The sequence below is a fragment of the Exophiala mesophila genome (assembly GCF_000836275.1).
Source record: "Exophiala mesophila strain CBS 40295 unplaced genomic scaffold supercont1.2, whole genome shotgun sequence".
Classification (NCBI taxonomy): Eukaryota; Fungi; Ascomycota; class Eurotiomycetes; order Chaetothyriales; family Herpotrichiellaceae; genus Exophiala; species Exophiala mesophila.
The window spans coordinates 5,485,308-5,498,963 of record NW_015622505.1 but is presented as its reverse complement, the minus strand read 5'-3'; the positions used below and the strand labels follow the sequence as shown (position 1 = coordinate 5,498,963).

The 13,656-nt window shown below is 47.6% G+C and overlaps 3 protein-coding genes across 3 annotated transcripts; 2 read left to right on the top strand and 1 right to left on the bottom strand.

Moving 5' to 3' along the window:
- Window positions 1-199: 199 nt before the first annotated feature.
- Window positions 200-2,093, bottom strand: PV10_03674 (uncharacterized protein; the record flags this gene model as incomplete). Its single annotated transcript, XM_016368152.1, has 8 exons — window positions 200-274; window positions 325-401; window positions 456-624; window positions 672-803; window positions 858-1,131; window positions 1,185-1,591; window positions 1,641-1,733; window positions 1,791-2,093. 8 exons carry the CDS (start codon window positions 2,091-2,093, stop codon window positions 200-202), a joined length of 1,530 nt encoding a protein of 509 aa, XP_016227670.1.
- A 6,334-nt stretch (window positions 2,094-8,427) lies between these two features.
- On the top strand, window positions 8,428-9,320 carry PV10_03673 (uncharacterized protein; the record flags this gene model as incomplete). The annotated part of the gene is made up of 4 exons (XM_016368151.1): window positions 8,428-8,442; window positions 8,494-8,639; window positions 8,682-8,745; window positions 8,793-9,320. The coding sequence occupies 4 exons, from the start codon at window positions 8,428-8,430 to the stop codon at window positions 9,318-9,320; spliced, it is 753 nt and encodes a 250-aa protein (XP_016227669.1).
- A 3,170-nt stretch (window positions 9,321-12,490) lies between these two features.
- On the top strand, window positions 12,491-13,445 carry PV10_03672 (uncharacterized protein; the record flags this gene model as incomplete). The annotated part of the gene is made up of 2 exons (XM_016368150.1): window positions 12,491-12,804; window positions 12,864-13,445. The coding sequence occupies 2 exons, from the start codon at window positions 12,491-12,493 to the stop codon at window positions 13,327-13,329; spliced, it is 780 nt and encodes a 259-aa protein (XP_016227668.1). The 3' UTR covers window positions 13,330-13,445.
- Between the last annotated feature and the right edge of the window lie 211 nt (window positions 13,446-13,656).

Genomic DNA, 13,656 nt, shown 5'->3' with positions numbered 1-13,656 from the left:
AACCCTAACCCTAACCCTAACCCTAACCCTAACCCTAACCCTAACCCTAACCCTAACCCTAACCCTAACCCTAACCCTAACCCTAACCCTAATGAGTATATTGGCCGAAGCTAACCCCACCAATATGTGGTTTCCACGATAGTCTGGGAGGAAAATCAGTCATGCTCTGCTCTTTAAAATTGAAACTGGCTCTGAGACGCTACTCACAGTACGGACGATCATTCTCACGATAGATGTTGACTGCACAAATCGAGCCGATTTGATAGCAGATGTTCTGTCCCTGGTATTAGCGTAGTCCGTCATGCTGTTTTCATGTTGACTCACATATATAGCTGCTGAGACAGCGCGAGTTCCCACACTGTTTGAATTGCGCGATATCATTCCAACAAGAATTGCATGGGCTTTGCCGTTGATATTAGCTGGGCTTACATTTGGCACCCAAGGGGATCACTGACTGTATGGTTCGCCGTTGACCCCAGTAAGAAGGGCATATCGGATCCATGGACTAGCGGTACGCGGGATTGCCACGAGGCCGATGAGGAATGGAAGGACCCAGATATTGCTAACAGCTGAGAAGAAAAGGCGTTCGTTGAATCTCTCACTCAACCACACAATGACAAGGATCTAGTGGAGAATCAGTCATCGGCCTGACATGCCACTGAGAGCCTTACATTGACAAGAAATAGGAAGTATCCTGGGACGGCCAACATGTTGGCCTCGAATACAGTATAACCCAGAGTGCGGAGCGTCAGTGAGAGGTAATTAGCAGCAGGCTGAAAAGGAATGAAAGCAGTGATGCCCAGCTGCAGCAAGGTTAGATTTAGAACAAGAAGGGGAATCGGCAGACAGAGGTTCACCAAATATGTTGGCCAAAGATCATAGTCTGCAATGGCTTTCCAAATGCCCTTGAGATTAACCGCTTGCCGATTATTCATATCACCCTTGGACGGGTCATCGCGGAGGATGCGATTGACTAGCACCTTTTCCTCACGCTCCGTGAACCACCCAGACTTTCCGTAGAGCCAGCTGGCTCTGCCTCGGCATATCTTGCGTGTTTCAGTGACACTGGCGGGCATGACTAGGAAGGTGATGAGCCCAATCAAAACACTCATGAGGCCTTCGATCAAAAACCTATTCGGAGTCAGAGTGTGGACTTGCACTTTCCTTGGTCAGAGTGTTCTTACAGCCACTGCCATCCTGACCACCCGGCAATACCTCTCATTCGAAGAAGTCCCGCAGCAAGGACGGAGCCTATGATCTGTGTGACAGGGATTGCAGTCCAGAAAATTGATAGCCGGATGGGCAGCTCATTTCCCTTGAAGAAATACGATAGGTAGAGGACCATTTCAGGTATGAAGCCTCCTTGGGATAGACCAAGCATTGCACGTGTGACAAAGAACCCAGCTTTGTTGGTCACGGCACATTGACAGGCGGAGATTAATCCCCAGGAGATGATGCAAATTGGTGTCATGATATCCGGTCCAATCTTTTTGCTGATCAACCCCCCAGGAAGCTCGGCAGCCAAGAAACAGGCTAGATAGATAGTTTGACCTGTGTTGAAGTCGTTTGTATCCATGTTCAGTTCATTGAGCTGCAAATGTAAGCTTTTCGTACAAAACAAGTTCAGGAGTCCACAGTACCATGTTGTCCGATACTGCACGGTTCAGGTTCCTTCGAATCAGATCCAGAGACGAGAACATGACCCAGACCCAGACCATGATATAAAGATTGAGCTTGAGGGACGGGAGTCAGTCGATCAGCAACTCTGAAGCTGCTTAAAGCATCCTTACCTTTCGAACCAGCTTTTTTTCTTCGGTCGGGCCCCATTGAAAGAACGGGTCAAATCGATGTCTACCTTCGTATTTCGCCACTTCGTAAACTTGTCTCCAATATTCTGCATTTGCTGGTATAGCAAAGGGGTGTTGCTCGGTCGATCCAGTAAAAGTACCCTTGACATGCTCGCCGGCTTCGTCCAAGCCCAAAGGATGAATGCTGCCCTCTTCGATAGGAGAAGCGTTGTTTCTTCCGTCTTCCCCAGTGAAGGCTGACATTCCTTTTTCCGCAGGTACTTTCTCCTGTTTGGAGATAGACATTGTGTGTTGGAAAAGAAATAATCAGCTCCGCGTACCCGAATACACTTCCTGCTGCGCGAATGCTTTAGTTCACCCGCTGCCCGAAGAGTCGTTTTGAAATCATCTTTCAATAGGAGCAAGCGGGTTACGAGGTATGAAATAAGAACATCACGCAGCTCCATACAGTGCTGTTTTAATGCCATCCATCATGAACATCAGCTATCGATCTTCCCAAAGCCTCCGGGGTAGGAGTCCGCACTCAAAAGACTTCAAATGGATCCGGTATTCGGATGTGGGATCGTTTTCTCATGTCATCAGTCCGGAATCGCTAATGCAACTTTAGCAATGGTCGACTGAGATGATCAAAGGCTGAAAGTAAGATAGCTGACAAGGGGACATGCCCATCGCACAGAGGTTTGCACTGATAACGCAGGGGGCTGAGACCCTGTTAAGAAGAGTAAGCGGGGGTTCAGTTCCGAGATCTAGTATCCACCTGTCTTATCTCTCCACCAAACAATTATTATTCTGTAGCTCCTTTGAGACATCGTGTTATTGGATATGACGGGCATTCGACTTCTGTTACGGACGATAGACAGACATAGCCCTCACATCATGCGTTGGCGCATGTCCCCATGCACGGAGTTATACCCCGATGTTCTTAATAATTCGTCTTCTGGCAGACCTGGCCCTTATCGTTTACCCGCCGCCAAGCCGGTTTGGCTCGAGGACCTTTGAAACGACATTGACTATGCTCGACTGGGCGTCAGTGAGCACTAAAGAATAGAGACTCAGAAACCACCTGATGTAGAAATGCTCCTAGCAACCACCCATCAGCTTTGGAAGAGTTGTCGAAGAAGATGGATCTGCGTACGATCTAACATGGTGGCACTTATACTCTCAATATCAATAATCTGGCTTTCCACAACCACAACAACCTCGACCATGGATTTTCCTTTGACATTCACTTGAGAACTTTCCTGAATCTGTACCAAGAGGGAAGTGAATCTTGGTTTAAGACCTTATATAGAACCCCTAAACCCACTAGGCGCGCTGAAGCCCTTTTCCCCGTGCAAAAATCGCTGCCAGTAAGGCAATCGCTGCTACGACAGTATTAGCAATGAATGCATATCGCAACGCGTCATAGTAGACATGGCGTGCCAGCAATTGGACCTCAGGCGGGAGGGTTTCCAGGACGGCAACCGAATGGCGGATCTCGTTGATGATCTATGCATATCAGCCCCGAGGATTTATAGGACAGTGGAGCAGTCGAACCTTTTCTTTATCAACAACGCCTTCCAATGCCAACGGTAAACGTTTTGTGAGAATGTTCTGCAAAAGTGCAGAAGATGCAGCAACTCCCCAAACCGTTCCCATTGACCGAAAGAGATACACCATCGAAGTTGCGACAGCTTGCTCTTGAAACTAATCAGTAATGTTATGGGTCCCTCATTTTCTCGTTAACTCACCACTATGGTCAAAAGCGCTCAAGAACGTGAACAGAATTGCTGGATATGACATACCCTGCCCGAAATTTGCGGGTATCAGGTAGAAGAGATATTTCCACGGTAGGTCATTGAACTTCAGTGTAGCCACTAAGCCGTTGCCTACCATCATGAGCAGCGAGCCGAGCCTCACAAGCTCACTCAACCGACCCCAGCGAGACATGATGATACCAGACAGCAGCCCACCTGCAGGTGTAGCTAGCGATGGTACTACCAATCGTATCCCGGCATGGGATGCGCTGTCTCGAAGTACCACTTGGAAGAATAGAGGAAGGATGAACAAGAACTTGAAAATTCAGTACACTTTATAATTGGGGGATCAGGTTTGCACTTACAGAATATGCCGCCATTCCAACACATATATTACTGATTTGGTTTGAAATCGCAAGAGTGCCCTTCAGCATGCTAATAGGCATCACTGGTATTGATTTGGTTCGAGCCTCGACGACGACGAAGATGATCAGAAGAATCAGACTGGAAGTCAGCGCAATGACAACCCTGCTATCGCTCCAAGGATGATTGTTCCCACCCATGCTCATTGCTGCTAGCTGCGCGGACAGCCCTAGCACTAAGAGTATGGCTCCAGTCAAGTCAATTTGTTTCCACTTCGAGATTTGCTTTGTGACGTGCAGGTTCCGTTCGCTGATTGTTCTTTTTGCCTCTCTTTTTATAACGAAATGGCCAACGATAAACGCAAACATTGAAACAGGCACCTGACACAAGAAGCACCATCGCCAACCGATGTTGTCAGCGATGGCACCTCCCAAAGATGCTCCACAGATGGAACCAAATCCGTGGAGAACATTCTGTGTGGCCTGGTACATCCCGCGCTCTTGAAAGGGAATCATATCTGAATTGATTATGGTCGCCATTGTCATAAGGCCACCACCACCCAGACCTGTCAGTGCTCTCATCAGATTCAAAGTGATGATGTCAGGAGCAAGGGCACAACCAAGACATCCAATCATGAAAGTCAATGTGGCTGTGAAGAAGCAAGTTCGACGACCGAGAATGTCGGAAAAGCGCCCATATAGAGGTTGGAATGCCGTGCTGGTGATCAAGTACGATGTAGTAAGCCATGATATCGTATTCGCTGCGTTGAACTCGGATCCAATGACCGCGTACGTCGAGGCTGTGATCGTTCCATCAAACCCCGAGAGGAAGACGTTGGAGAAAATCGCTTTAAGTATTCTCAGTTCCATAACTATCAAGACTCTTGGATTACCTTACCGATCTCGACCCAGATAAACCCATGCCCCGGGCGCCATTTCTCATCTTCTGGTCTCGTCAGACGATGGGTACCTGGTAGTAGGTTTGTAGTCTCAGTTGTTATCGTGTCAGTACCAGCAGGGTGCGGTGACTCCTCATCTATAACTTGTACCAAGGAAGGAAATGAATCCATAGTATAATCACCTCGCAAGAGGAATGGAAATGATGTACTTCCGAGAATCTGAGTGATGCAGTTACGCTTCCATGGTATATCGACACCCAATAGAAGAAAGTAAACCCGGGAGGCTCATTCTGCAGCTTCAATCGTCCGAGCGGCCAAGGAGTTCTTTTGAACATTCAAGTGCGGAACAACTAATCTCATGTGTAGGACACTGCTCTCGACTTCACATTCGGTTTTGATGACAATTCAGTGAGTGTTGTCCTTGAAGCGCCCTGCCAAGGACACTTGGTGCTTGGACCTGCGATTGAGGCGGCGAGCATCTCGGGGTCGATGTCCGTAACGGAGGGCCCGCACCTGGAGTAAGGTTGATCAAACCGCCGGATTAGAAGTCCGTCAAGTAGCAATCGTCTACTCACGGACCGAATGTCCACTCGTTAAGGTGCTAAAATGTTGCGAATTTTTGCACATAATGGGATGAGTTGCTGGGCTGCAAAAGATTAGATTACGAAATCAGGTCGTCAAACACTGAGAAAACGTCGCAACTCTACTCCGAAGGCCTTGTAGAGACCTTATTGGACCATTGTGTTCGCTGGTGTCGGTATTAGAAGAGGTGATCCCGCCATCCCCTACCTTTGATGAGACGCTCATACTGTTTACACCATCCTAGATCCCTTCGCACTGTGACAATGCCTTCTCTAAAGGAGTCCCTAAAGCTCATCTCCATGGTGATCTCCATGGTGCCCACTGCAACAGCTGATTGGCAGTTCAAGTCTCGACCAGACCTTGCTCCACCACGGCTGAATATCACCATTCCCGCAACGAAGGAGGTAGAACAAGGCTACCTGTTCATGGCACCGTTTGCGGGATACCCTGAAGGCACTCATCATGGACCAGCGCAGGCTGCACCTTACATCTTCACTGACAACGGAGATCTTGTTTGGTCTGGTTTCACCTATTTCTCCATTTGGGCAACCAATTTTCAAGCTGCTCGGTATAAGGGACAGGACATCCTCTTCTGCTTTGAAGGAAGCCATAACGCCGCTTATGGCCATGGGCACGGCCATACCACGTTTCTGAATCAGAACTATGAAACCATTCGCGAACTCCGAGCCGGAAACCATCGACTGACTGACAAGCACGAGTTTCACATCATTAACGAGGAGACTGCATTGATTCAAATATATCATCCTGTTCCTTATAACTTGACCGCATATGGTGGTAGCGAGGAACAGCAATGGATTGTAGATGCTCGGTTTCAAGGTCCGTTGTCCCCTATCCTAGACCGTTCATAGCTAACTCTGTGTGATAGAACTGGACATTGAGACAGGCGCTGTTCTTTTCGAATGGAGCAGCCTGGACCATGTGGATCCATCAGGTTTGTCGGCACCTCGCTGGTGTAACAGACAGCTAACAAGGATTCAGAGGGCTATCTTCCTTTAAACCCTGGCCAAGCTGGCGCTGGGTACAACAGTTCTGATGCATGGGATTACTTTCACATTAACTCTGTCGACAAAGATGATCAGGGCAACTATCTTATCTCTGCTCGAGACGCGAACGCGGCTTACAAGATCAATGGAAAAACTGGAGAGATAATCTGGCAACTATCTGGGAAATCCTCAGACTTCAAAATGGGGCCTGAGGTCGAATTTGCCTTCCAGCATCACGCCAGATTCCAAGGCAGATCAGAAAACGGTACTAAGGAGATCATCAGTATCTACGACAACTCAGCGCATGGCACTGAAGATGGCCACGGTCACGAGGTGCACTTCTACAACATTTCCAGAGGCAAAATCATCGAGGTTGACACTGAGGTCTGGGAAGCATCAATTGTACAAGCCTTCCACCCGCCGGATGATCTTTTGTCAAAGTCCCAAGGCTCTACCCAACTGCTTCCGAATGGCAACGTCATGGTGAATTGGGGTTCCGAGGGGGCCATGACGGAGTTTAAGTCGGATGGCACCCCAATCTTCCATACCTACATGGATTCTGGTTATCTTGGGCTTGCAGTGGAGAACTACCGGGGTTTCCGCTATAACTGGACCGGCATCCCCACCGAAGCTCCTGCGATTGTTGCTTTGGAGGACCAGAACTCAACTCAGGTCTATGTTTCCTGGAATGGTGACACTCGAACCAAGGTTTGGCGGTTCTACGAAGTCCATGAGGATCGTCGCTCGTTTATGGGTGAAGTCAAGCGAGAGGGTTTCGAGACATCGCTGACCGTCAACCGTATTGGCGTCAAGACGGTGCAAGCCGTGGCACTGGATGCTGAAGGGTCCATGCTGGTCAACACATCAGCTGTGAAGCCGGAGATGATGATACATGAATTCAAAGCCGATAGCAAAAAGGAAGCGAAAGGACTGGTCCATTGGCTCACCTTCAAAGGTCAGAAATTCTTCAAGAGTGGAGATCTTTGAGTATCTCCTCCACATTCAATAGCGACACTGTGGAACAAGGTCTCACCCCAATGTCCATTGGCATTTCTGAGGTCTCAGCCTAGCGAATTGGCTACTTTGAGCTTTTACCATGGGAACTCTGCAGGGACTTGGAAAAGTGGCGGAGTGGTCGAACAAATGGTCAAAAAGGTCGAGCGCAATCCCAGTCTAAGCCAGATCTGCCGGAAGTTCGACTTACTTGCTCCTTATATTGTCCAGCAAGATGGACCGACACTCTCTTCTTACTACGTTTCTGGAGTAGTAGAATAAGGTTCTAATCAAGAAATCCTTGACATCCTCAACTTCGATATTGAAAAGTTAAGCGTCCAACACTTTTCCGCCGAATCGCAAAATGCAGTTAGGGAATTTCTCTTGGATGTTAGCTGAGCCAGAAACAGGAGGAAGAGGAGGAGGAGGAGTAGATGTAGCCCTCATCCAACCCTTGCACCTTCCTAGTTAGTCATAGCACTTACGTGATGCAACACGTGTAGTCACGGGATATGACGGACTCCTTAAGCGATTCCTTAAGCGATTCCTTAAAAGATTCCGTATAAGTATCCCTAAAGCGTCCTTAAGGGAGTTTCCTATAGGCACTCCTCCTATAGGCACTCCTGTAAGCACTCCTTAGAGGCACTCTCCGGGAGGAGTTAGGGAGGAGTCAAGGCGGGCGCCTCCCTCCGCTACTGGGGCCTTGGCACATTGGCACAGGTGGCCTACTTCTCCCACTTCTAGACCTTCTATCCTCTCCTCCTAGATATCTACCCTACACCTAGATACACCAACCGATGACCCTTGTTAACCCTAGCTCCCTATAGCGGGTAAATAAGCATTATCCTTATAGGCATATCTAGCTAAAAGTGTATTATATACACTCATAAACAGCAGGATCTTACTAATTTAGGGAGGTGGAACTAAATTCTACGCGTCGTTCAGCCCGAAGGCGCCAGTTTCACTGTTACCGTTTTGCTGGGACTCACCTGATTGAATGGCAAAAATGGAGGTTCAGAGTTGGCTTTAACCAACGCGAAGGAATGGTCCTCCATGACGTAGGTTTTTTTCCACCTGGGCTTTTGGCCTTTACTGATGACTGCTACCAGGTCAGATACGATGGTCGTCCCCTGTTCTATCGCATGGCACTGTCCGATATGAATGTCCCCTATGCAGATCCTAGGCCTCATTACCACAAGAAGGCCGCTTTTGATCTTGGGGATGCGGGGGCAGGTTTAACGGCAAATGATCTTTAGTTGGTTTGCGACTGCCTCGGGGCTATCTACTACCTGTCCAGTGTAATCAGTAGCTCCATTGGAGATGTCATCGAAAAGAACAATTGTGTTTGCATCCACGAACAGGTAGGAATCATTTTCCTAATTCCAGTGACGAAGCTAAAACACCACAGGATTATGGCATCGGATGGAAGCATACCAACTACCGAACTGGCAATGCCTCCGTCGTGAGGGCACGCGAGCTGGTTTTACAGTCTATCATGACTGTTTCCAACTACGAGTATATTCTGATGTTCATCTTCACTCAGGCTGGTGATGTTGTGTACGAAGTACGCGCTACCGGCATACTCTCCACACAGCCAATCGATGAAGGAGTCCAAGTTCCCTGGGGTACAGTCGTTCATCCTGGTGTCCTTGCTGCACATCATCAGCACATCTTTTCCTTACGAGTCGACCCTATGATTGATGGTCCGAACAACACTTTCAGCTACGACGAGTGCGTTCCATTGCCTCGGGATGCACATCTTAATCCTCATGGAACTGGTTACATCACAAAGGAAACACAGATATCAACGTCAGGTGGATACGATCTCGATATGTCTCGAAATCGCGTCTTCAAGATCAAGAACAACGATGTCAGAAATCCGATCAACCAAGAGGCTGTTGGTTTCAAGGTCTCCGTGCCTGACTACCAAAAATAAGATAACGCGCTGTTGGTCGGACACGGCTGTTCTTGGGACGACGTTCCCTGTCCTGCAGAGTTCGCATTATCCGGTTCCTGGAAGGGCTCGACCACTTCCGCTTGCGACAAGTCCGTAAAAGGGCTCAAGACATGCCTGCCCACTTCTATGTCGGATCCTGCATCTAGAGATAGCAGTTCAGCCTTCGGCTGGTGTCTTTGACGCCGTGGCGGGTCAGGGTTGTCAAGGCCTCTGATCTGCGTCCAGGACAGTCTCAGACCATATCCTAGGTTTGACATCTGTGCGCAGCTTTTGGTGATGAGAGATATATTCATTTGGCAATTGGGCTTTGTATGGTCCCGGGGCTGAAGCTTGACTGTCTGCCCCTGTTGGCAGATAATGCTTGCCGTGGGATAGACAGAAGATTTCGGGGGTTCCACACTACTTCAATCTTGGCAAATATGGCCGTGTTCTCAATTGGGTTGCTGTGATTTGGATGAGCATCATGATCGTTTTCCTTTGTTTTCCACAGTATGTGCCCATCACAGCGGCATCCATGAACTATACTGTCGCAGTCATTGCCGCAGTGACAATTGTATTCACTACCAATTGGTTCCTCTACGCAAAGAAGAACTATTATCTTTCGACAACTGCTGTCACCGACTAGGTCAAATGTCTGAATGAGGATATACTGCATACCATTTGGGTCGGAAGGTTGCCTCTGCTCAGATATTTTTCCCTATTCCCTCAGAATGGATGAACCTAGCTAGTATATATGCACATTTAGGCACTCTAAATGTTGAATTTATTCACTAATATCCATGTTAATTGGTATGATATGGACCAAGGATCAGTATGACCGACCGCAATCTGGCTATAGTCTAGGGCTGGTTTCCTAGTAATAAATTTCATTCTCGATTTTCTCCTTATCATTAATATCATTAATGTAGATGTTGAAAAACCATAAGTGTGTAGCTACTACCATAACCCACCCTAGCTAAGCTTATTTCCTGTAGATCTTTCATTTCTAGGAGCCACCTCTCGTTGCATGAACATGTAAATACTAGTTATATATCCAGTGCTGTTGGTGAGAACGACTACAATTTTCCAACCAGAAGATCTGCACTCTCGAGCACCAAGGCTTTGTCCTCATGGAGTGAAGCTTCTGTATAGCCTGTGTCCAATTGGTCCTTACTCGTAATTATATCGTCCTTCAACGTGTTTAGAGAGATGCTAATCTCGTCTAAATCGCCAAAAATCCTCGCAACTTCTTCCAGGGGAGCCGCAAGGGTACCGGGAAAGTGAAAGCAAAGCCAGGCAATGGCTATGAAACCAGGAATGAGAAGACCATGTAGAACAGGTATCCAATCCTGATGAATATAATTGGGACAACCTGCAGCCAGCCAATATCGATGGTAGTAATGGTAGCCACACCGATGACCACACCTTTGGCATTGGATTCGGTGAAAATCCATATCCTCGGGTAAGCGCGGTATGTCTAGGTCCTATCATGGTTGGCGGCGTCTAAGTATTTTTTGGGCTTCCGCCATGGGAAGTCTCCTGTTCCGATTCAGTTGTGAAACTATGCACACAATGACTATTATGCAACATGAAGATTGTGGCCGCCCTGTTGGGAGTGTCAATTGCTAGGGTACTGGCTTTGATAAGCACAGGCGATGTTTGTCGAGAATATTGATGATAAGCGAACCAGGTAAGCAATACAGTGTTAATTTCAAGGTTTTCTGTTTGAGTCAGACAACACTTTAGGTAAGATGATCTCAACTTTGACTAGACTCACCTCTTCGGCCATGGCAACAGTCAAGTAAGATCAGCCATACTCGTTGTCACTTGCAAGATGGAGTTTTTATGTATTCTTCCACAAGTCATAGAAAGAATAAACCCTCCGTTTCTACTCCCGAGCCTGGTGGCCGGATGGAGAGGCTTTTGCCCTTTGTCGAAATCGATAAATACCAGCAGTCTCTATTGATTCGACGTGAGAGGTCAATGATATCGATCAGCAAACTTTACTTTGATACCGAAGCACAACCTAAATTTATCAGTAGATATTCCCTAGCTACGTGATATGTCGCTCGCCCGTGTTAGAGCGACACAGGAAGGTCTTTTGACCGGCTTGGACTCGCACTTGGCAATGTTGGGCAACACACGGAGCGCCTTAGTAGTGATAAGGACGGGCCCTCTGACCGTGGAGGGTCAAGGGGTGGAGATTAAAGGTACTCGCAGTTGAAAATATCGGAGTAGAGCGCGCGGTAATACTTCTTGGCGACTCTCAAAGAGGCAACAGATGTGAGCACTCGAACGTATCCGCTTCGCCTTATCTACTCAAACCTGGAACTAGAGTTCTTCCGCGGTTTATGCGGGGTCCTCATATTTGTAACCACCAGCAGCTAGTTGATTTTCCTCCCTGAGGGTCTACCCCAAACACCTCGATTTATCACTCAAGGCTGACTGTCGCAAGAACTCTGAAGTCTCATCACGTGTAGTTAGACAATATTTACAGGATTAGAATGCCGAGGCGTGTTATTGGTAAGTGAATATTATCGTCTGCCTAACAGGCCCGCTGTTGTGAGGCCCGCTCTTTGACGCTCTCCCTCTTCACTTTCTAGGATGTTACCAGTGTTCGCGACGTCGCATTAGTTGTGATCGTACAGAACCCCGGTGTCTTAAATGTGCTCGGACAGACCTCGAATGTTCCGGCTTAGGTATCAGATATCGCTGGGCCAAACCAGTCAAGCTCGATACGTTTTCTAAGGATGGAAGAGGTCGTCACAGTAGGCGGTTAGCAAAAGACGTCCCAAGCAATCAAAAAAGCGAACAACGAAACACATCTCCCTCTACTACACATCCTCTACTCGACTTCAACAGTGCCGCAGAATTGATAGATCTGTCAGAGAACACGACCTCAGATCAATGTCTAGCCCGAATTCATACCCTCACCACTGATATTGAGAGGCGAGTCCCGTTTACAGTGGTACCCTCTTGTCGTGAGGACCAATGGGCCATCCATTTTTGTCAGGAGAAACTCCAACCCAGTGTGTTCTATCCAATGAGTTAACAATTTCACAGTTGCTGTTGATGTATCACGATGGTTCATCCCGACGAGAAATTCCAGAAACGAATTCTTCACTCTGCTTGCACCATTTGCGATTGAATCACCCGATGTCTTTGCTGCCATGGCGGCCACAGCTTTCCATCGCCTAGCATATTACGGCAATGCTGAGTTTGGGGTCAAAGCCGAGAGATACAAATCGTCCGCCATCACTGGCTTGCTGCGCAAAGCCCATGGAATATGTGGGACGCCAAACTCGTGGGAAACACGTCTTTCCGCCATAGCCGTTATCATGATTATGATATATGACGATATGGTCTCCGCTCAAAATTATTTCAGAATTCTCGCCCCCATTTTGAGAAATCTATACTATATGATGAAGTCCTCGGACCTCGTCAATGATTGTCTTGGAACGTTCCTAGCTGAACAAATGGGACTGTGAGTGCCGGCCATACTTATGGCGCCGAAAGGAATGCCACTGATAGCCATTAACCTAGATTACTGGTCCTCTGTTTGCCATACTTCGATCCTGGTGAGGAGCAGAGAGACATGGCGACCGAAGGATTGAAATTCCTGGATGACTTTGCCTCCAGGAGTGACCGCCATCCTAATGCTTCGTTTTTAGCGTATTGCCTCCGGCTTAGTGTCTCAGTCTGGCTTCAGAAGGCGGAAGACCCTTACCTGGATCTGGATCCGACTTTGGAATCCTTCAAGTCACAGCTCCAAGAGTTTCGTGACTTAACGGACCTTGATCATTATTTGACATGGGTATATTTTAACTGCGCTGCAGCGTCGATGAATGAACAATTACGGCAGTTTTTTGCGAACCACCTGGAACAACAGATGCAAATCATCGGCTTCAAAAATATTCCTTTGATGCTGCAACTTCTACAACGCCTCTGGAAAGATGATCGCAGCTGGCCATCCACATTACAACAGCACCATGAATATATATGTGCTTGAAGGGATTAGTCGGCTTCATCAATATGACAATTCTAAGGCATCTTAGCAGTGCTTATGGAGGAAGTTTGACTTATAGAATCTAGGGTTGGGAGATAGGATATAGTGAAGTGTCATTGATGACCGGCGATAATTGCTCGCTCACGATCTTTGCTGTTACTATGTGTTCTTAGCTGACAAAGCAAGAAGCCATGGTACAAGGCGCAATGCGTATCTTCATACTTCATTGGGCGGTATACTGCGTGATAGTTATTCGGCTCGTTCCTCAGAAACTAATAGCGAATGATATCTCATCGTCTTTACCAGATACCTTTCGTCATTTGGCACCTA